This window comes from Apium graveolens, chromosome 11 (genome assembly GCF_009905375.1).
Source record: "Apium graveolens cultivar Ventura chromosome 11, ASM990537v1, whole genome shotgun sequence".
NCBI lineage: Eukaryota > Viridiplantae > Streptophyta > Magnoliopsida > Apiales > Apiaceae > Apium > Apium graveolens.
This window is the reverse complement of record NC_133657.1, coordinates 201964476-201988604: the sequence shown is the minus strand read 5'-3', so window position 1 is coordinate 201988604 and position 24129 is coordinate 201964476. Positions and strand designations below refer to the sequence as shown.

The window sequence follows — 24129 nt, the reverse complement described above, 5'->3', positions numbered from 1 at the left end:
GAATAAAACCCAATCGGTTCGGGTTCGGGTGGGTTTTTTCAGTTTCGGGTTCGGGTTTGGCAAAGACAATCGGGTTCGGGTTTGGTTTTTGCAAAACCCGTTTCGAACGACCCGATTGCCATCCCTACGGGGGATGTTTAAAAATACCCTTTTTTTAGGGTGCAAGGCTGATCCATTTTCAAAACACATTACTAAAAATACCGTCTTGGATATGCATTTTGTAATTGGATAAGTGTAATACGCATTTGAGAATTGGGATTCTAAGAAAATTATTAAAAATACGCCTTTGTAATTTGTGTATTAACATTGAGATACACATTTGCCAAATGCGTATCTTAAAAAAAATAAAAAAATAAATTGGATACTCATTTTACAAATGCGTATCTAGTACAAAACACGATACCCAAATGACAAATGCGTATCCAAAACGGTATTTTCAGCCATCCACTTCCAGAATGGGTATTTTCAGTCATTTGCACCAAAAAATTGTTATTTTTAACATTTTTTCGTTACATCAAGGTTGTCGGATCCGAGTTCCGACCCATTTAAAAATTTAAACAAAAAAAATAAAAAAAAATTAGTTAGAAAAATTAAAATTATGGCATACGAATTAACAAATTCAAATTTAAACTCAAAAATAATATTATTTATATACAATTTATTTATATTATATAAAATATAAAATATATTTTAATCGAATTATATTTAACCAATATCCACACTTTATTGTATTATTAGACCATTGGATATTGGATTTTTGCAAGGATCAGTATCCGTTTATTTATCTACCGACGGATCAACTCTCGGATAAATTGCAACCCTAGTTCGGGTTGAATTTTGTTAATCGAGAAAATGTCCAAAATACCTACCTTTCAGTATAAACGGTCCAAAATACTCAATGCAGTTCCAAAATGTCGACAGAATACGTATTTTGAAAAGGAGTATCCGAATTTACAGAAGATATATTCGCTTATTTTTTTTAAAAAATCTGTACATGATACGCATTCTATACATGTACGTTTTATAAATATGCATATTCAACCATAATTTTTTTAAAATTTTTTTTTTTTGATTTTCCCAACCGAAATAGAACGTGATGCGCATTCACATAATACGTATTTGTGGATACGGATGTGATAGAATTGGTATTTTGTTAATAGGGAATTTGGTTAACAACTCCTTGCAAGTCAAAGTTTTACAAAAAATCATTATTGGTATGCATTTCTAGTATCCAACTTCAAGACTTGCTTGCCTCATCTAAAAAAATGGTAGTTCAACAATGGAGCATTTTAGCCATCCAAAGCACCCATTGAAACTAAAGGAGGATCATTGGAATAAATGGTACATGCTATGTCTGTAACAGAACAGTTGCAGGTTCTGTAACATATACTTGCAGTGTTAATGATGATATTGTTTGTAGAAAATTTTACCTGCACAAGACTTGTGCAGAATTGCCAACACTAATAAGTTATCATAAGCACACCATACACCCTCTTGTTCTTCGAGCAGTTCTCGAAAATAAAATCTGCAATGTTTGTGAATTGTGATAGTCCATCTCTCACAAGGTCACTTATGCATGCGAGAGTTGTGATTTTGATGTGTGTGTTGTTTGTGCTTTTGAGCAAAGAGAGCTTGATCATGAAGGTCATCAGGAGTACACTCTGACATTGATGCGGAGAGAAGCGTTGTTTAAGCATTGTTCTATTCCTGAAATGCATCGTTATTTCTTCCGTTTCTGCAACATCTTCCGGGAAGTAATTCAGAGATTCCACTGGATCTATTATTGCCACAAATGCACATATTTTGTGCATATGAAATGTGCTTTGTCCTGCAAAACAATTCTCCTGTTAGTGCCCTACTCCTAGACTAAATCATGTTATGTTTTCTACTCTGATCAAGTTTCTGTTTCTCTGGAACTAATGTATTTATGATCATTTTCATCTCTAACCTAATTCTACATAATGTTTTCAGAGATGAAAAATGAAGCAGATAGCGTCAAAAATGAATCTGATTTGGTAGAATTTCCTCTGCCTAGTGAGGAATCACTATTTCAGCTTATTATAGAACAGTCTGGCAATTTCCAAGTTAAATTTCAGGGTGAAGGTGAAAACACTTTCACTATATCAACAACACTAAATGATCCACCCATAATCGAAGAACATTGGAGTCACCCTCACCATTCATTGGAACAGCTTCATTTTACTAATATTGGTGAGGATGATGACGATGAAGATACAAGAACATTGCTATGTGATGGTTGCATTCAACCCATAACTGTTTCCCATCCTTCTTACTATGCTTGTCTCCAGTGTAATTACTTTCTCCACTCTTTTTTGTGCCACTAAGTTGCCACAAGTGTTGCCTGAAGGAGCTTCCCCATTTCATCCGGAGCATTTGCTCGTGTTTCAGCAGGTGAATAGATTTTATAATTTTGTGAAATGTGGATCTTGCTCTTCTAGCACAAACGGATTATTCTATGGCTGCAAGACTTGTAATATAAAAATTGATATCCGTTGTGCATTCTTGCCTACGAGGATTAGACATAAATCTCACAAGCACCACTCCCTTGTTGAACGTCCATTCTCCAATTCTAGAAGCTGTGTAAGTAAGTTCCTGATTAGCAGTGGGCTGGAATATGCATGTGAAACTTGCAGTAGCTTCCAGATCAGTATAGATTGTGCATTTATAAATTTGATGATCACCCCATAACTTTGAGAGATCCACCATTCTTCTATGGAGTAATCTACTGTGAAGTATGTGAAGAGCAAGTTGACAATCAGTACCGGCTCTATCATTGTAGTGAATCTGATCATTTTTTTCACTATGATTGCCTCCTCTGGAGGAGGAGCATCAAATTAGGAGGGACCATCAAGCTTCGTATTGACAATGAAATGCACACACTTGCATTGGTTATAAAAATGTCTAGAAGAAAGAATTCTCCTCGGTACATTTGTAACAACTGTGTGAACAGCTACAACTGGGGGCTATTATTTTGAATGTGATGGCTGTGGATATCTTGCCTGCCGCAGCTGTGTCACTGAAGTGAGGATAAGAAACAAGTCATTACACTTCAGAGATATTTCAAAACTTCATTTGAATCTCCAATGCAGACATAAGTAAGTTCTATGTAATCCTCAGTAGTTAAACTGGTACATGTAGCATGTTTCTTTAGTTTTCAGGGGCGAGGAGTTGGCTTCCTCAGTGCAAGGGCTATGGAGGTTTCAGTGGAAGAGGGAGATCATAGAAAATTTGATTTTCGGGTTTGTACTTGTTTAAGTATATCATCTAAGGATAGTTAAAACTTTAGTCTGGGTATTGGTTTCTTTAGTATGAGGATTAGTACAAATGTAAACATTCGTAAATTCTCTATTTCAACTCGATAATGCATGAACAAGTAGTACACATTCCCTGCAATTATTATCTCAGTTTAATTTATACAATGAGGTTAAAAAAAAACTTAAAAATCATACGCTAATTCAATAATTTACAGACTCATATATCTACATTAACATCCAATCAAGAGCAAGCATGGCACTGTAAGTACACAAATCATGCATATGGTAGCAATTATGGAACCTTGATCAAATGCTTTCCGTAAGCTGCCTGCTCGTGAAAAATGCTGGAAAGCCAAGTATCCAGCAATGGTCAAAGAAAGGATAATACCTTCTAGCTTTCCCCTGTCGTAAGATACTGTTAGATACATGCTAGGCTTCAGAGGTAAAGAATGACAAAATTATTTGGAGGTTTGTTGTGATTACCTTAGGTTCAATATTTGATAAGGAGCCACTAATACTAAGAGTAAAGCATTAAATGGCAACTCCAGTTCACCTAGAGCAGAAAAGATACTGGGTAAGAGCTCAAGAATGCAGTAATAGTTTAAAAATTAAAGACATAAAACTGCAAAGATACAAGTAAACAAGTAGTCCAGTTGTACTTCCTGTACTTCATATGCACCAAGTAATATATTGATGCATTACATCGAAACTAACAGAAGCCTCATAAAGCATTGACCTTTCATATCCATTTGGTTTCTTAAAACACTTATACTCCTGCTAGTACAGCAGGCTAGTACTTGTAAACCATAATGTACACTATTGATGTCCATTTATTTCTCTTTTGAACATTAGAAACTAGTTGAATTGCAATGTTTGATCAACACCACAGCAAAAAGGCATTGCAAAAAAGGCAAGGTGTATGTTATTTAATGATAGCTTTAAGAACTTTTCCCTTGCGGTAGGTTAACGAGCACGAGCCATGTTATAATCTGCTGCAGAAACTGGATGAGAGAGATACTAATAATTCTATGCTTATTCGAGTTTTTGTTGGCGATCAACTTATGCTCAGTTTGAATTACAGAAAGATCTCAGATTGATACGACACCAAAGGAGTTCATTTTACTGGAGTATGAGAAAGTGTAAGCGTAAAAGGGTATGACACAATTGATTCCATGGTTTAGAATTTGGTTATTAGAAACAACATATGTATAAAATGATGCAGATAGCACCAGAAAGAAGACTCAAAGAAGTGAAGATAATTCAGAAAAAGGGTACAAATGCAGGAGGATCCAGTAATGGCAATCACAAGCATCAAAATTACAGCTACAAACAGGTCCAGGCATACACATGTACAAAAGACCACAGTGACCTGACTATGTTATTTCGTATTCTTGATCCTAGTCTTTTTGTGAATGCTGCTGAGTCTTAATTTTATATCGTACACTTCACCAGGAACCAATAGACTTAGACGAGATCAATTATGATATATAAATATTCTACAAATTAGAAGTTACTTGAGCAATTATGTTTTAGATATACAATTTGGCTAATTTGGGGGATATATTATTGTGTGTACCAGGGATATGGAAGAAGAGACTAATAAGAAGAGCCAAAAACGCAGTCCAAACTCCATACTCTCCCCTGCAAATTACAGTTTAGTAAGTCTACAAAAGCAGGTCGTTGAGCGATATTGATCATTGTAATGGAGATCAAGGAGATCATATATAAATTTCCATTTCCAATACAAGTATGTTCACAAAAAAGACAAAGAGGTACTTGATCCAGGAGATGATGCTCGCAGGTGCTTGTAGAGCAAATATCGGAACAAGAAAAGGTTTCTGTATCGAAGTTCCACTTGCAAGCATTAAGATCCTATGATGAGAAATAGTTACTCATTAGAACACATTATTAAGTTCTCCCTTACAAATCAGGATTTCAATGCAAAGAATAAACAATGAGTTAAACAATCTACACAATTAGTAAATAACCTAATTAAACTTTTGCTTTAAAAATGAACTTAAATAGTATTTCTATAACAATGTAAATTGAAATAAGCGCAAAGAGACTAATGACTTGTACTAAGTAAATATCAAGATTAATACGCGGATGAGATGGTGTTGATCCATTGAAGATTAAGAGACGAAAGAGGCGCATAAGAACAAACAGTACTGCTAAATCCTCCTTTGCGCTGCAGCATGATATTAATCAATTCTCCTCCTGATGATACTCTACAAAAAACATGAACACATAAACAAATCAGAAAATACGAGAGGTTGTGTGAGTGCGTTTAACTATCAAAAGAAATACGAGTCGTGTTTAATTACATTGTTGAGCAGAAGTCTACTTACTGACCTGAGCGAGAGAGAGGGAGGGAGGGAGCGAGCGAGAGAGAAAGAGAGAGAGAGGGAGAGATCACCTAGAGAGAGAGAGAGATTACCGAGAGAGAGGGAGAGAGATCACCTAAAGAGAGAGTGTGTTCAGCATTTTGGAAAGTGTCCGTTAAGCACAATGTAGTAGACAACTTGGAGGATAATTTAAAAGATATTTTAGGGGGTCAAGTGTATGCTAGTCGGCAGGAGATACAGATGGACAAAAGTCTAAATACTCTCTCCATCCGTCTGGTGGAGGTATATACATTTATTTTTCGAGACGGAAATTAAAAAAAAAAAGTGAAATGTTGTAAAAAAAATATGATCGAGATATATATATTTATTTTTAGAGACGAAAATTAAGAAAATGTGGAATGTTGTAAAAAAAATGAAAAATGAGTAAAATGGTGGGATCAATCAATATTTAATATATAAAGTTAATGTAGCGGAAGAAATTAGTGAATGTATGTGATTATAGTTAATTTTAATATTATAAAACTTTTACTATTTTTGGTAAATTTTGAAATTTATGAAATTGAATAGGACATTTCAAAAAAAAAAGTGTATAGAAATGAATGGGACAGGGGTAAACTTTTTTGAGAATATTTGGGTATGTATATTAAAATTAAAAATAAGTCCATCAATTGAGCACGGTTAAATATCTCAAATGATTTAGAGTTTATCATTGTTGTCCTAGATCCCTGGATTTAACCCTCGCTTTCCTAGACAATTTGTCAAAAATAAATAAATATATTCTTTAAGTATTTAACTTTTCTCCCGATAAAAAATTGGACACAAGTATAAAAATATTTAAACTTTGTTGAGAAATTTTATATAAGATCTTCAAGAAAATTCTTACTACTGTTTTAACCCAGTTTCATAAATTTGAAAGAAATTTCGAAACAATCAGATTTTAATCTATACTCTTTATTAATAAATGAAACCATATATAATTTGATGTTAAAAGTATCATAGTACCAAAATACCAAATTTTGGTACTTATCGTGTTTTGCACGGATTATGAATAAATCTCTATAATTATTAATTCGATATTTTTAGTCTCAATCACGTGTTTCTTACGGGTTATCTACAATCTATACTAATAAGGAAACCATGTTTAGGTCCCAAATCTTGGTACTCGCTAGAAAATTATACAGCTATTTTTAAAATTTTATGTAATAAAATCTCAACTGATAAAAATTAACTTCTTTTCTCTGTAAATTTTATTTTACTTCAATTTTTATTTGTTGTTGAGCATCCAATATCCGCTTACTTTAAAATAATCGTATTAGTAAGTTAATATGTCAGATTTATATAAGTAACTAATTAGGTGCATGCACAATTAGAACCGTACGGTGAAATTTTAGAGTTACACTTAATTTCGATTTTTTAATTACATATTTTAATAACATTTTATATATTATATTTAAATCTGTATTTTGCACGGATTATGAGTTTCAGTTTCATGATACTACTTATTTTTAATTTTGAGCCGTGGTTTGCACGGGTTACCGACTAGGATTGATTATTAGCAAATTCGAGATAGTAACAGATGTAGGCAAATTTGAAAAACAAATCACTGATCATTTACAATTCTAGTTCATGTACATTGAAACATAAATGGATCTAAAAATCTAAAATACTGTTCTCCACATATTAGATTGAAAGCCTGGTGAGATTATCTGAACTCTGCAGAAACCGGAGATGTCGAAAAAGGCTGCCCAAATTTGACTGAAAGATGTTACTAACAGCATTTTTACTATGCATATGATTACTTAAAAGCTCAAATGGCAATGAACAACTTTCATAGGGAGGAAACCTTCTTCCTTGAATCATTAAACCATGGAGAAGGGCAAGGAGCAATTAAAGTTGAAGTTAAGAGGAATTGGCCGGGGACGCGTTTTTCTTGTTACTCCCTCCGTCCAAATTTATCTGTCTTATTTGACTTTTTGCGGTCAAATTGACCCAACTTTGACTTAAAATTTCACATAATATAATATCGAAAATATTTATAAAATTTATATCATTAGAAAGCATGTTTAACCTACTTTTCTATGTATATTTTAATTTTTCAAAATAATGAAAGAATAAGTTTATATTCATGGTCAAAGTTGAATCAATTTGACCATCAAAAATCAAACAAGACAGATAAATTAGAACGGAGGGAGTACTAAATTTCTTAGCAATGATTGGGCGGACATCTTCAACATCAACCAGGGTCTCTAGGAAGGGAAGTAACGCAATCAGCTCACAGTCGGACCGATCATCAAACCAACTCTTGATTGGGATTCCATTATTCACTTGGAATCGAAATACCTGAGACCATTACAGGAAGTGCTTCTGATTAGGAAATGTATTAAGAACCTTTATTATTAGGAAACCGGTAAGATGTTATCTTTTAAACAGATTAACACAAAATCCCAATGGAGCAACCTAATCAAGTAATATACCTCTGGAGTGTTATCAATAATGGCAATTTTCGCGAGATCAACACCCAAGACTGTCAAATCTTTGGTGTAACATCCATCTGCAAAAATGCATGATTCGCGATAAGCTCGGTGTGAAATTATATTCTGATCTGGATCCAGTGTGTCGAGAAGTTTTTTGGCATATGTGCTTTGACTGGCTGTGAAGATTACAATTTTGAACATGTCTGCGACTCTCTCTAGGAATGTGTGGAGGAAGGGCCGCTTTTTCACATAAACAATAAGTTATTTTTTATCGACATAAACTAGGAACGTAAAATCTGCATCAGCACAGTGATCCAATGTAGAATGGACAAGGGTTTCTGTATAATAAAAGCAACAAATATCATTGTAAGAACTAATATTAGCAATATTCCTTGGATGACTTATGCAAGAAATATTGAATACAAAATTAATTTGCAAGTGCAATCGCATAAATGATCCGTATATAGTAACATGATTAGATACTAAATCGTATATTTCCATACCATCCAAATCCAGTACTAACATTGTAAACCTTTTTTTCTTTGTCCCTCTAGGCAACACACTGGTTGACCAAGGATATGCGATTTTATCTCCGACATCTTTTAATGTTCTGATGAGCATGCCTATATCTAAGTAATCTTCCTGATACCAATTTTGGTGGGTATTAAAATTGGGTTCCTGGTTGTAAGATTGCAACTGATGAATCGAAATACATAGGCTTGAATCAACATAATCACTTATAGTGTCTTCACATACTCTGCCATCATAGCCATTGCTAGTCCCAAAGGAATCCTCAAGAAAAGGCATAATCTTGAGCTTCTCATTTAGAAGTACACTTGGCTCATTACATTTGTAGCCAGGCATGGAAGCACTCTCATTAAAATCAAATATGCTGCCTTTGATAGAAATTTCAGAAAAGATCATGTCAGAAATGTATAAATCCGATACATTGCATGTTTGATATTCACATAAATTTCTGTCATTATCATCACCATCATATCCTCTTAAGGACGAAGCCTCGAAATCATCTTTGCTTCCTAGAATAAATTATGATGTATTAAAACAGTAGGACCAAGTAGATTTCAATAGAAACAATCTCAACCTCAATGGTGACCAAGAACTTTTTTTTTATCTGGGGATAAAATGAAACCTACTTGTTTCCACATATAAATGTTCTTCAGAAAACAGCCAAGAATATCTGTTTCCTATTTTATGCACCACTACAAATCTTATAATTTCTAGCAGTGACGGTTTTGTTGCATTAAGTTTACAAGAAATTGCTGAATTTAACCCCAAATCTACAGTTATATCAAGCAATGTTATTTTTATTAGTTTTATCTATCTGTGCCCTTTACATGTGAAGGCATATCATCATAAAAGCACTTACCATACCTTCAACAATGAGACCATCCAGTTCATTGTGGTGACCAGTGCCCTCTAGAGTGGGTGAGAAGATCGTCTCTAACTTAGATACGCATGGGGATTGTGCAGGTCCCGAAAACTGCAATTGATTAAACCGGCAATTAAAAATTAGCATATAACACATCTGCTATTTTGATACAGTTTTAAAGCTTTTTATATGAATAAGCATTCAAGACCAGGACCACCACAACTACATAAGCAAGTAAAATGTGATAACTGAGTGACAATACCAGGTAACATCTCGCGATGACACATTGTTGCAGAAAGAAACTACAAAATAAAAAGTAGAAAGTAAGTTAGGAAAATTATTAAAAGTCTTCTCTTCAAACTGAATATGATAGATGAAATATAATATGTATGACCTTTATAACAAAACTCTAGCCAAAGAAGACCCCAATTCATGTCCAACCAGTTTTTTCCCTTTAAAATCATCATGGTACATTTTGTAATGTACAACCGTATTACTATGTATCCCCTCCACCCCATATTGATTGCATCATCGCGACTAACACAAAATATAATATATTTACACTTAAATTCTTGTAATATACAAGATTATTTTTCTACGCGAGGCCTGTTAGATTAATCTGCAGGCAACATTTTTGTGATTGGAATGTTGAGGTAATTTGTGGTGTCTGGGTGAATTTCATATAAAAATATTAATGAAACTGAGTTTTTGGTCAAGAACAAACTGATGACTACTGATAACTATCTTCTCAAGGCTATAGCATAGTCCTTAGATTTCTAAAATAAAATTTGAGCTTTTGGTTGTATTTTTTCTAGTTTCTATCTTTTCTCTGTCCAATGGCTAAGCTACATTCAGGGAGAACTTCTGAATACAAATATTTCTTTAACTATTTTTAATTTGTTTAGTAGGAATTTCCTGACTTGTTCAGTACTCAGTATTTTTAGGTTGGTAAAAATGCTAAAAATAGAACATGTATTCCACAAAGACCCATGTTACAGAAAAGTAAAGCATTTTACTATCACCGTCCAACATTATCAGTATCTGCAAATTATGTAAATCACACTAGCTCCTAATTTATGATAAAAGCGTACTTTCGTATTTTTATTGTGCTTATAGACTCCTGCTAATCATTATACTTCCCCTGTCATAGGTATTATTAGACTTGTCATGCCTCTGGGTTTTTTCGGTAGGTAACCCGCAGCCGGTATTCTTCGAGTGCGTACTGGGTAAATTATACGGGCTCACGTAATAGAAGATTCGAATATGTGAGACCAAGATGATAGTTATCCCTCCTTAACCAACTCGCTAACCCTTGTGAACTAATTTTAGAAGTATTAACTTCTGAACTAATACTTGACAGAACTGAATATTGATGCAAGAACAATAATGATATACACAAACATTGATCTGGAAACTTAAACGTGCATATCTCTCTCTGAATTCAAGAAGAAATTTTTTTCTCCGGAATCTTAAATTTTTTGTTACTATATTTATTTTTTGATACATTAAAATTTTTATATGATACCGGTGATATTACCAAAATTATCCTTATTTACTTAATTTTTTATAAAGATAATGTTAATAACAAAATTTGTACACTATATACAAAATTTAGATCATCAAAATAATATCAATACATTGAAATCTATATCTATACTAAAATATAATATTCCGAATGAGATATAATTTGGTTCAATATTATCCCTTATTTTGATTCTTAAAAATAAAAATAAATAATATTTTACATTGACTAAATTATTAAATTGCTAAAATACACGTGCTTGCCAGTAGGGGAGAGCGTGGGCCGGTTCGGCTCGGTTTTTGGCTAAAACCGGAACCGGAACCGGAACCATGTGTCTTCGGTTTTGAAAATCAAAAACCGCAACCGCAACCGAACCATCGGTTTCGGTTTTAAAAAGTCCGGTTCGGTTTATTTCGGTTCGGGTTCGGTTACACAACCGGATAAGATAGCTTAGAACAAAAAATATTATAATTTGAATAAATATATTTATATATAATAAATTAAGAAATCAGTCGCATCCATTAGCCTTCTTTGATTCAACATTTCAAAAATAGACTTTGATTTACAAGAGAAATTATAGGCAGTACGAAATGAAGTGTTTACCAGAACTCTAGAAGATACACACTACTTGTACTAAAACAAGTTCATGTTTACTATACTATACTGCTAATAAATTGAAGTACTAATAAATTGACAAATAATAACACTACTTACAAACTGAGACAGTAGAATTGAAAAATTATAGTTCAGTGTGTATAACTTAATTAGCACTCAGCAGTTCAGCACTTCTGTAATTGCCCGAATGGTGAACCTGATGACAACTATGGAATATACTTAAAAATGAACTACCAGAGAACCTTAACTTGTTTGAAATTCATATAAAAATATATATTATTATGTATCATTTAATTATTTGAATAATCGGTGCGGTTCGGTTTTGTTTGGTTCGGTTTTAACTAATAACCGGAACCAAACCCAAGAAGTCGGTTGGGTTTATAATTTTTCGGTTTCGGTTTCGGCTCGATTTTATGCAGCTCAGTTTTTACCGGTTTCGGTTCGATTTCGGTTCTTTTTCGATTTTTTGTTCTGCCCTACTTGCTGGTACCACCATTAATGATGATAGTATCACATCAAATATCGTAATCTAGTCCCAAGTCCCCGGTAGTTGAAGTAGCGACAATTATCTGCTGCACTCGGGCGATTTTGACATAGTCCATTTAACCAGATGCTAAAAAGTTACTAGGTTACTGTTTTGCAGGGGAACCAATAGATAAACTAATTAAGTTTATTTTTATCGAATATATTAGTAAAATAACAAGTTCACAAGGAAATTATTAATTTGATTCAATAGTGCTGAGTGAAGAACGAGTGTATTTTACAAGGGATTAAGTGAATTTTTAGTTATTGTGTCTGGTCTTGTTGGACCAAGACAAGGCGGCCCAAATGAATTATAGTTAGAATAGTTGTAATACGTTATGTAAAGCCCAAGAAGACCCAATTTATAAGGAAAAAGGTCATTTGTGACTTAGTATAAATAAAAGACAACAATCCCATTTGAAGGGGTTGACAAATTAAGCAAAGAAGATCATCTCCTAAAACTATAGTCTAATAATAATAATAATAATATTGGAACATCATTTGGCGCTAGAAGGAACTTTGCTTTAACAAGATCCAACCAGAAGATGATTGTGGAAGAGCTTGATCCGGGAACCGCCGGACCGACTCAGGTAAAGGAGTTGACGGCAGAAGTTGTCGCCGACCCCTCGACCCGCGGCGATCACGAGCTTCCTAAACAACCGGCATTCAAGCCGAAGTGTTTGTTCCCTCCACCTGAGGCTCCTCCAGAAGACCAATTTCCGGGCTTGAAAGACTCACTCTAAATGGACAGAAAAAGAAAAACTGTGTCAGATCAGCGTTTTAGAGTTCAAACATCTAAAGGAAAGAAAGTCCTCTCGAGCGACATGCGATTGCATTTGGAAAAGAAAGAAATGCTAAAAGCCCAAAACCAAGAAAATCCAGAAGACTCACTTGATTCAGATGAAGAACTCGAGTTTCTAGAACACGAAGCTCAAAGATTGCAGGCTAAGCTTGAGCGAAAATGCGAGATTCACCGTCTTCGTCGAGAGCTCCAACAAGCCCAAGTTCAAAATGAAGGACAAGACGATGAATTTTATGACGAGGACGATGCTGAGTACGAATATGAACCGTCGGCAGAGTCGACATATTCGCAACCACGCGAACGTCGACAGAGGACAGTGTCATCTGCCGATGTCTCGCGTCAGACAGAATCCACAGAATCTATATCTCACGAGGAGTTCACTAAAATGAAGGAGGAAATCGCCCAGATGCGTACCTTGATGAGAAATCAGGCAGGCTTTGAAACCGTTTCCGAGAGCCCCCTATCATTAGTGCTTGAGAAGGCGCGCATCGACAGGACGTTGAAGACACATGCTCTCGATCATTTCGACGGATCCTCGGACCCGTTAGCATTTCTAAACACATTTAATGGTCGCATGGCTTTCTTCGGCCACTCGGAGATCGCTAGGTGTCAGTTCTTCTCCACTTGCCTCCAAGGCACGGCTCTCCGATGGTACAGTAACTTGCCACCTCGGTCAATCGACTCGTGGACAACTCTGAAAAGCAAGTTTCAGGTCCGATTTTCCAGCAACTACAAAGGAATCAAAGTTACAGCATCCTTGATGACAATGCACCAACGCTCTGGCGAAAGTCTCAGAAGTTTCCTAACCAGGTTCAGAGAAGAGATAGCAGAAATTCCAGACTTAATAGAACAGATGGCTGTCAATTTCCTGACAGCCGGCATCGATAAGTCTAGGCATGGCCTTCTTTTAGAAGAGATCTTTGAAAAAAGGCCGAAAACCTTACAGGCCGCGTTCCAGATTATAGAACACCGCATGATGCTTCAAGAAGCGGTAAGCTGTATACAATCTCCACGGAGGTCATCAAAATATGAACGACGCCGAAGCTACAGTCCACGATCCCCCGCGAGGGAAAGGCGCCGAGAGCGCCGTAGGTCTCCCCCACCACGCACTTCGGACCTTCCCCCGAGGGATAGAAGGGAAATAGATTGGCAATCTCATAATCGATCTGAAAAAGAGTTCACTAAACTCAACACCGAAAAAACGACAATTTTGGCGGTGTTAAAAACAGAACCGGATTATCGCCCTCCAAGACCCATAAAACCAGGAAGACCCCCAAGCTCCAGATATTGTGAATATCATGAAGACACTGGCCATACAACGGAGCAATATTTTCAGCTTAGCAACCTCATCGAAGGAAAAATTCGTCGAGGACAACTAGTCCATTATGTGCAGCACGATGATGAACCCAGACGTCACCATCGAGGCGAAGACGATCGAGTAATCGACGTTATTTTTGGTGGCGTAGCCGCCGGAGGTCTCTCCCACAACTCTCGCAAGATTTATGCTCGAGAAGTCTTTAATGTCAATCCCTCGGCAGCTAAACGCCCTCGAACGAATCCCTCCCCGGTCATCTCTTTCTCCGATGATGATTATCGTCCCGGTCTCATCGAAGGCCATCAAGATGCTCTAGTCATCACAACACGTGTGGGAAACAACACAGTTAAGAAAATGTTGGTCGATAATGGTAGCTCTGTCGACGTGTTATATCATCACGCTTTTTCCCGAATGGACATAGGAGATCGAAGACTCGAGAACTCCCGAACCCCGTTATACGGGTTTACAGGCAATGAGGTTCACGTGGTAGGAACCGTCGACATGCCAGTACTTTTCGGTTTCCCACCCTGTCAGATTTGGAAAATGGTCAAATTCCATGTGATTAGTGCTTCCTCAAGCTTTAACGCTATCTTGGGACGAACAACGATCACCGCACTCCGAGCTATAACATCTATCTCCCACTTAAAAATGAAATTCCCCACAGATTTCGGTGTGGGAGAAATGATTGGTAATCAAGTAACAGCAAGACAATGCTACCTAACCACAGTCTCTCCAAGGAAAAAGACAGAGGAAGAGTTAGAAGTCAATCAGGTACTTGACATCGACCCAAGAGAATTGATCGACACATCCACAAGCAATTCATGCTCCCCTCTCGAGGAAACAGAAAATATAGAAGTATTTGAAGGAAAACCCGATAAAACAACAAGAATTGGTAAGAATCTCTCATCGGACCTCAAAAAAGAAATCACGAACCTCATTCGGGAATTCTCCGGTATTTTTGCTTGGGCCCCAACGGACATGCCTGGCATCCCAGAGACCATTGCTCGACATTCGTTGCACATCAGTAGGGACACCAGGCATGTGCGACAGAAACAACGCATATTCTCGGCCGAGAAAAGAGCAGCCATCGACCAAGAGGTCGACAGACTCCTCAACGCCGGTTTCATCGAGCCCGTACAATTCCCCACATGGATATTAAACGTGGTTTTGGTTAAGAAGAGCAATGGGAAGTGGAGAATGTGCATTGATTACTCAGATGTGAATAGGGCATGCCCCAAAGATTTTTACCCTTTGCCCAACATCGACCAACTCATCGACGCCACAGCGGAAAATGAACTCCTGTCCTTTATGGACGCCTTTTCGGGATATAATCAAATTAAAATGGATTCCCATGACTGGCAACAAACCGCTTTCATCACTCACAGGGGGGGTCTTTGGATACAAAGTAATGTCCTTCGGGTTAATCAATGCGGGCGCTACTTTTCAGCAGACGATGGATAAAATATTCTCTTCGCAGATAGGGAGAAACATGCTAATATACGTCGATGACATGATCACAAAGTCAAAAGTTGCCTTCGACCATGTGACAGACCTTCGAGAAACGTTCACCAACGCAAGGGCAAGTAACATGCGACTGAACCCTACAAAGTGTTCATTCGGCCTTACTGCAGGAAAAGTTTTGGGGTTCCTGATTACCCAAAAAGGCATCGAGGCCGATCCAGCTTAGACAAAAGCTATTCTAGAAATGAGCAAACCAAGATCCATTAAAGACTTACAAAAGATCACAGGGTGTATAGCCGCTCTTCGAAGGTTCATTCCTCAATCTTCGAAGAGGTGCCTACCATCTTTCTCTGCAATGAAAAAAGCTTCCAGATCATCACAGTTTGAATGGAACGAAGATTGTGAGAGAAATTTCACGGAGTTAAAGATGTTTTTGACAAATCCTCCAGTTTTAATACGACCTTTAACAGGCGAGCCGCTACGAGTATATCTCTCAGCTTCCGACGAAACTGTCGCGGCAGTATTGGTCCGTGTCGATGAGGGAAAAGATGTCCCTGTGTATTACATCAGTCACTCACTCCGAGATGCGGAAATAAGATACCCTCAAGTCGAGAAACTCGTATACGCTCTCGTTGTCGTGAGTCGTAAGCTACATCATTATTTTCAAGCAAGAGAAATCCATGTTCTGACCAATCTTCCCCTGAAAAGAATCCTGCACAAGCCCGACATAACAGGCAGGCTCGCTGCTTGGACCATCGAGTTAAGCCAGTTCTACATCGAGTATAAACCTCGAACGGCGATCAAGGCCCAAGTTCTCTCAGATTTCATCGCCGAATGCCAGTTCCAATCCAAGACACACAAACCTGAAGAGGATCAGTCTCGTCCGTGGCTTCTGTTCATTGATGGTTCCTCGACATCCAACTCTGGAGGAGCAGGGGTCATACTAATCAGCCCAGGAGGATTCAAAATCCAACAGGCTCTCAAGTTCGGGTTCTCCGCCACAAACAACGTGGCCGAGTACGAGGCACTCATCGCCGGGCTAAAGCTCGTATCCGATCTCGAAGCAGAGGTCATTGACATATTTGGGGATTCTCAGTTGGTTCCCAAATAGATAAGTGGCGAATTTAAGACGCATAATGAAAGGATGGCCCGATATTTAACAAGAACACAAGAGCTTCTTAGCAAATTCCCTTCATGGAAAATGTCAAACGTCGACAGGGAGGAGAACCAGTGGGCCGACTCTCTAGCCAAACTGGCCTCTTCCAACCTCCCCACTAATCTCAGCCTAACATACGTCGACATTTTGGAGACCCCCTCTATCGACGAAGTATCAATCAATCAAATCCAGGCTAGGTTCGACTGGCGCCAACCCTTCCTTGAGTACATTATCGATAACAAGTTGCCTGAGCATAAGTCCGAAGCCCGCACTCTTATGTTCAAAGCCAGGAACTACTGTGTTGTGGGTTCGGAGTTATATCGACGTGCCCTCTCTGAGCCTCTACTCCGTTGCTTGTCTCCAGAAGATGCCCTCCAAGCGATCGTAGAAATACACACGGGAATCTGTGGTGAGCACCTAGGAGGGAAAACATTAGCCCTCAAAATAATCCGACAAGGCCTGTTCTGGCCTACAATTCGGAAAGATTGTGAAGAGTACGTCAAGAAATGTCAAGCATGTCAGCTTCATGGAAATGTAAATCGTCGACCCACGACTGAGCTAAACTCTATTCTCAGCCTGTGCCCCTTTTTCCAATGGGGAATAGATATTGTGGGTCCCTTTCCAAAATCCAAAAATCAGTGCCAAAACATCGTAGTCGCCGTGGATTACGCAACCAAATGGGTCGAAGCAAAGCCCCTTGCTAAAATTCGAGAAAAAGAGATGATAAATTCTTTATGGAATACATTGTCTTTCGCTTTGGGATCCCCAAAATCTTAGTCTCTGATAATGGTACTCAGTTTATTGGGAAACAGTTTGAGGAAACCCTGCTTGAATTAAACGTCCAGCATATCAAAGCATCTGTAGCATACCCCCAAGCAAATGGACTAGCAGAAGTAACAAATAGAACCATCCTAGAAGGCTTGAAGAAAAGAATTGAAGAAATACCCCGATGTTGGGTCGATGAACTCCCGAATGTATTGTGGTCGTATAGGACAACTCCCTGAAGTGCGACGGGCGAAACTCCTTTCCGACTGGCATACGGAGTCGATGCCGTCATACCTGTTGAGGTAAGTCTCACCTCACCACGGGTCGATGTATTCGATCCTGCTCTATCTCTCGAGGGTCTTCGCCTTCACAATGATCTGTTAGAAGAAACAAGGGAAGAAGCCCGAATGCGGATGATCGCCCAGCAAGAAAAAACTGCAAGGTACTTCAACAAAAAAGTCAAACCCAAAGACTTCAAGGTCAACAACCTCATCTTAAGAGATTCCGCAGCATCACAACCCACTGTCTCAGGAAAATTCAAACCAGCATGGGAAGGCCCTTATCGGATCTCGAGACTTGTAAGTGCGGGGACCTATGAGCTTGCTCACCTCGACGGGAAACCCATCAAGAATGCCTGGAATGGGATTCACCTCAAAAAGTTCTATCAGTAGTTTGATCTCAGTTGTAACTTGTTATCTTGAGGCAGTAAATGTCATATCAAAGACAAACCCTCGATGCAATGGGGGTCGTTATGAGGCTCCCACCGAGGGGTGATTAAGTTATGATGAACAAATTTCTTTAATTCGGTCCAAGTAAAGAACATAGACTTTCGATTTCTTCGTTCCTTACGTAATCAGAAAAAATAAAAGGATAACCTTCGAAAACTTTCATCGACGTGGACATTCGAAAAAAAAAACACAAACAATCGGAGACTCGAAAATCATTCATCTCTAGGCAAATATTTATACAGCCTCATCACGTCGACGAGCTGGGCAATAAAATCTCTCTCATAATATAAACACTCGACCACAAACTTGATAAACGGCTTAATATTTCAAACTCGAGACAAGTAGATGATAAAACCAGCCAATATGCAACTGCTTACAACATGGAAATAAACTTAAACCATGGATCGCGTTTCTTAAACTTGCTACAAATCCATCATCCGGTGTTATCAATAAAATTCTTAAACACATAAAAACATTCAAATCCGGTTACAAAAAACCACAGGGCATACCCTGCCTTCATGCATTATCACCCTTCGACGCTAGGTCACGAAGATAATCATCGAAGGCATGACCCTCGACGGCAAAACCAGCCTCTTCCATCCTTCGGAGACATCGTCCGTAACCGTCGCCCAGAGCATCAGCGATATCTTCAACAACTTTCTCTACTTCTTTCTTCAAGTCTTCATTTTCCTTCACTATCAATTTGTAAGAGCGATCCATTCCTTCGACCTGTCGCTCCAAGCCTTGGAGCTTGCTTTTTTCCTCATCAAGCTCCCTTTCCACCTCGAGAAGTCGACCCTCGAGTTCTCGCACCCTCCCACTCGATACCTGTTCAGCAACCTCCATCTCAGCAACCTTCTTTGACAATGCATAATTTGCCTTAGACAAATCAGCCACCCAATGCTCGAGTTCCGCAAAACCCACCGCGATCTTCTTCTTTTCCCCCTTCAAGGCAACAACCTCAGCTTCAATCTTGGAACAAGCCTCACCATCAACATCAGCCTTGTAATCCTCCAGTATATGCATAAAATCGGAAAGAAACTACAAAAAAAAGAAGAGAGAGGGAGAAGTGGGGGTGAATGAATGACTATGACTGAACATGAAGACAAAAGTACATGCACATAAAAAAGAGAGAGAAGGGAATGCACGTACCCGCCCAGCCCGGCTCTTACATCGGTCAACAAGATCCTCGCGCTTCCGCCCATCATAAGCAACCGAATCTTGAGGTAGGTTAAAGAGATTAAGTGCTCTCAAGGGCACGGTGGATCCACCCGTCCATCGCTCCGTGGGCTGAATCTCGACCCTCACCACCTCTTTCTTCGAACGAGGGTCGGCAGTTTTTCCCATATAAACCCTTGCCCCGGTAATGGTCACAGTCCTGTTCACTCCCTCGACTTCGCCCTCCCGTCCACCAACAACTACCTCATCATCTTCCCTCCAAAGCCGCTTTCGAGGATTACCTTCCACGCGGACGAGATCTGAAACAACCCTCTCATTGTCTTCAATCACCTTGTTTCCCTGATCATCGAGCAACTCAATTGAAACCGAATAAGGAACCCCCGACGGTCCAGGCCTAGCCGCATCAGCAGGCTTCCTCGTGGCGCGTTGCAACAACAACATCATTGCCTTATCCATTCATCCTCGAATCCCGCCATCTAAAATCTTTTTAAGTGAAGCACCTCCCACTACAACACAAAAAAAAACAAAACAAAACAACACACAAAACAACAAGTCAGCCACCCTATATATAGGCACATACGAAAATAAAATAAACAAGAGCCAACGATGACAAGTACAAAAACTAAGTACATAAACAAAATAAGGGCAATAACAAATAAAACATCCCCCTTACAATCGTGCATCTCTAAAAAACCAGAGTCCTTCAAATCTAAATGTGTATACCACGTCCTCGACCCATGAAACTCATCGAGGTAGGCAGTATCGTGCTTCTCCATGTTATTTAAATTATCAATCGTGCCCTGACTAACTTTCCCGCAAGGCTTTACAAATTCTAAATCAGGACCCCCAACGTACAGCCATTGGGAGTGGTAACCGGAGTTCGATGATCTAACGCTAACAATCTTCATCCTTCGATGTCGGGAGTCGAAATATACTTGACCGCCATAGTACCGCACACCATAAATAGAGAAAAACAATTTCAGAGTCGGCGATCGACCCTTATCACATCACAACGCCACAAAACCACTTAACTGAGCAATAGAATTCGGTGTCAGCTGCCCTAGGCCACAACCGATAGCCTCATACATCGTCAGAAAGAAAGGATGCATCGGCAAACGAAGGCCAAACTGAAACATAATCATCGCAACCCCATGCATCCCGAACTCGGGCATCATCCAAACCCTCTCATCTACTGTCGGCACTCGATACCGATAACCGTTAGATAAATCCATGTAACTCTCCAACTTACTCACGGGTGGGTCGACGGTGATATAGTAACAAAGATAATTTAGACTAGGCTTGCCCTCAAATTCGATCCTACCTAACCAAAGACTTTCCTCGACCGTTCTATTTCTGAGTTCCAGGGTACGAGGACTTAGGGGTGGAGAAGGCATAGGACCTGTAGGCATCCCCTTCAAAAACTCATCGCTCCCTAAGAAATCAAAGGATCCACACTGACCTAGATCCGGGATCTCTAGATTATCCAAGTTCAAAACAGACTCCTCGTCACCCTCCTCTAATGGTCGCTTCCCGGGGTCCCGATTGGAGGCACTATGCGACGACGACGATGAAGGAAAGTCGACCATTATAAATTGGTAAACTACAGATAGACACGACCGACCCGCAGATAAAAAGGAAAAGGAAGAGAGAGAGTGGATAACTTACAATGCGAGCCAAGGACGCGCAGCAAACTCCTTTTAGATACCTGGAGAGGAAGTCGAAGAGGTTAGCCCGACAATCTGCAAAGAAACCTGAAAAAACAAATTCAAAAACGCACATGAACGGATATATATGTCTCCAAAAAAAAAAGCAAAAAAAAAAGAGAAGAGAGAGAAAGAAAACAACAACAAAACAAGAAAGTGTTGCATTTAATTCTTTCCTTCCTTCAGGCACACACGGTTGACTCCTATCCCGAAGTTACATTTATTTCTTATTCCTTTTTTGTTTTGTTTGTTCGTCTTTTCCCTATTATTCCCTTGCATTTTATCACCCTGTCCAGACACTGACTTTATTCAGGTATCAAAACAAAAATCTCGAGATCCAAAATGCAAAGGCGAAAAAGCAGGAAAACGCAAATCTAAAGATATTGCGCAAAAACAAGGAGGGGGACAAATGTTGGACCAAGACAAGGCGGCCCAAAGGAATTATAGTTAGAATAGTTGTAATACGTTATGTAAAGCCCAAGAAGGCCCAATTTGTAAGGAAAAAGCCCATTTGGGACTTAGTATAAATAAAAGACAACAAACCCATTTGAAGGGGTTGGCAAATTAAGCAAAGAAGATCATCTCCTAAAACTATAGTCTAATAATAATAATAATATTATTATTGGAACATCAGGTCTAAATTGTAATTAAGAGAAAAGGTTGCAGTTAAATCTTGGATGTGACAATTGAAGGTGAGTTTTTGATAATTGACAATTGATAATTGAGGGTGAGTTTTTGACCAGGAGATATTAAGAATTAAGGAAGATGGTTCATACGGCATAGGTAAGTCCTGCGTGGACAAAGTAATAGGCCAAAGTATTTTTCCACTTACTTTTACGTATTTTTATGTATCATTGTATATCAATTTATACTTATAACACACATATTTATATACACACAAGTCGAGGGTCTTGTTTTTTGCGAAAACAATCTCTTCATTTTTTTGGAATGAGGGTAAGGCTGCGTACGGTATGCTCTCCCCAGACACTGTCCTAAATATTATTTAATGGGTACGTTTGATTGATCGACTAAATTACTAAAATATTAGATAGTGTTCTTTTTATCATAAACTACGAGCATAACTTATCCTGCTAAAATATAAACACGATTTCTTTTTAATTATTAATTATTTTTATTGTAAATCCATTATTATCATATATATTTATATGAATATATTAAAATTAATGTTATGATATGATTAAATCAATAAAATTTTTAAAACATTTATGCATTAATAGAACCCGTGCATGACATCGAATTTAAGCCCATTTATGCAAACAATACACAGTGGGGTCCATTTTGTGAAGCAAGATCACGCAAGAACCTGGCTACCCATTTCATGGGATAAATCTCAATTTATTCCCGGGATAAACCTCAATTGATATATAAATTTATATTATATTATGATAGGTAAAACATTAGAAATTTGATTGTTCATTACCTATTTCTTACTTAATCAACCGTACTCGGTAAATACCGTCTAGATAGTGTTTGGAATTACCTATTTCTCACTAGCTCTCTTAATTATTTTTACCTAATTAACATTACTTATTAATGGGCCAAGCGAGTTAAAACAAAATTAAAATTTATTATAAATTTGGGTTCCAAAACTTTAAAATTTTGATTTTCGATCATTTCATTCTATTTAATAATATTATAAATATAAATAACTGATCAATTACTTTTTTAACAGAAAGAACATTCAAACATTTTTCAAGTAAAACACCTACTTTTGCAAAAATATCACGAAAAATTAGATTTTCCGGATAAAACACCTTACCTTAATTTTTTCTACTAAAACACATCATTTCTCTGAAATATCATAGACATATATATTTAGTAAAATAATATAATGATACTATAAAAACTTTTCTATATATAATAAGAGAACATGATGATAATATTCATGAGATTAAAAAGTCTCATTGAAATGACTAATTTGCCCATGTACTTTAAATTTATATGAAAAAAGTTTTTGGGAGGAATTGAACTCGAGTCTATACATTCACAAGCACATCACCTTACCACTACACCACACTGTCACTTAAGTTTTTTATCATACACATAATATGTAACTCTCGCGAATATCGACAGTTTATTTAACTTTAAACATGATTACTAAAATATCTGTAGAGTTAGTTTTAAACAATTGAATTTGAGATATAAAGTTAAACATAGTACATAAACAGATCATTCCCTTGTTTATTAAACAATTTTTAATTTGAAAAGTATGTCTCATACATTTTTAGTATATATTTTTTAATAGAAAATATATTGTGCATATAATTAATTTTTTTATATGTTGAAAAGAGATACACTTATATAAATAATATATATGTGTACTACATATTTAGATAAGTTATAATTACCGTATTTCGATTTATTTCGAATACAAAATTAGAACTTGACCCATTTTTCAAAAAATACTCGAAATTTGACTAAATGACTTGTACGTAAATACCACGTCACTACCTAGGTTTAATTTGAACTATGAGTTTGACTAGAAAATCTTACCAACAAAAAGAAGTTCTGTGATATCTTATGTTGCTAAAAATTAATTGTTACCCAATAAAGATACAATTATTTAAGGGGGGTTGGATAAAATTGTATAAATGTTTCGAACAAGTAACAAAATATAACAGCTTTTTATATTTCTGATAAAAACTGTTACAAAATCCTCTCAAGAAATACTGATATTCTTGAAAGCTGCTAGGTCGAATGATCCTCGAGTATTGTTCACTAAGTGATGACCTAAACTGTGTTTATATACTACACAGCTACAACAGATTAATCTAAGATATGCATTATCAAAAACTAACTGAAACTGATACATATCTTAAACTAAACAGATAAAGTCCTATCTCTCAGATGTAATAG

At 37.4% G+C, this 24129-nt stretch overlaps 2 protein-coding genes and 1 pseudogene across 6 annotated transcripts; 1 reads left to right on the top strand and 2 right to left on the bottom strand.

Moving 5' to 3' along the window:
• Positions 1 to 3376: 3376 nt before the first annotated feature.
• Positions 3377 to 5844, bottom strand: LOC141695253 (cold-regulated 413 inner membrane protein 1, chloroplastic-like). Of its 5 annotated transcripts, none has more exons than XM_074499502.1 (6): positions 5713 to 5844; positions 5378 to 5503; positions 5052 to 5147; positions 4852 to 4916; positions 3759 to 3828; positions 3377 to 3677 (listed from the first exon to the last, which is right to left on the bottom strand). In XM_074499502.1, exons 2-6 carry the CDS (start codon positions 5470 to 5472, stop codon positions 3506 to 3508), a joined length of 498 nt encoding a protein of 165 aa, XP_074355603.1. In that variant the 5' UTR covers positions 5473 to 5503; positions 5713 to 5844; the 3' UTR covers positions 3377 to 3505. The 5 variants fall into 5 exon arrangements, with proteins under 5 accessions (XP_074355603.1, XP_074355604.1, XP_074355602.1 ...); XM_074499503.1 differs by having other exon boundaries at positions 5692 to 5825; XM_074499501.1 differs by having other exon boundaries at positions 5628 to 5792.
• Positions 5845 to 7215: 1371 nt separating this feature from the next.
• Positions 7216 to 10233, bottom strand: LOC141698252 (uncharacterized; annotated as a pseudogene).
• Positions 10234 to 12886: 2653 nt separating this feature from the next.
• Positions 12887 to 15947, top strand: LOC141696518 (uncharacterized). The gene is made up of 2 exons (XM_074500648.1): positions 12887 to 15679; positions 15738 to 15947. The coding sequence occupies exons 1-2, from the start codon at positions 12887 to 12889 to the stop codon at positions 15945 to 15947; spliced, it is 3003 nt and encodes a 1000-aa protein (XP_074356749.1).
• Positions 15948 to 24129: the final 8182 nt, after the last annotated feature.

Excerpts from the sequence above, each read along its gene's own strand:
- LOC141696518 (XM_074500648.1), top strand. The coding sequence starts at position 12,887 with ATGGACAGAAAAAGAAAAACTGTGTCAGATCAGCGTTTTAGAGTTCAA. Across the intron at positions 15,680-15,737 it reads TACAAAGTAATGTCCTTCGG|ATAGGGAGAAACATGCTAAT; the intron begins GTTAATCAATGC and ends TTCTCTTCGCAG.
- LOC141695253 (XM_074499502.1), bottom strand. The coding sequence starts at position 5,472 with ATGCTGCAGCGCAAAGGAGGATTTAGCAGTACTGTTTGTTCTTATGCG. Across the intron at positions 3,829-4,851 it reads TCTCTTCTTCCATATCCCTG|GTGAACTGGAGTTGCCATTT; the intron begins GTACACACAATA and ends TTTCTGCTCTAG. Across the intron at positions 3,678-3,758 it reads TATCAAATATTGAACCTAAG|GGGAAAGCTAGAAGGTATTA; the intron begins GTAATCACAACA and ends ATCTTACGACAG.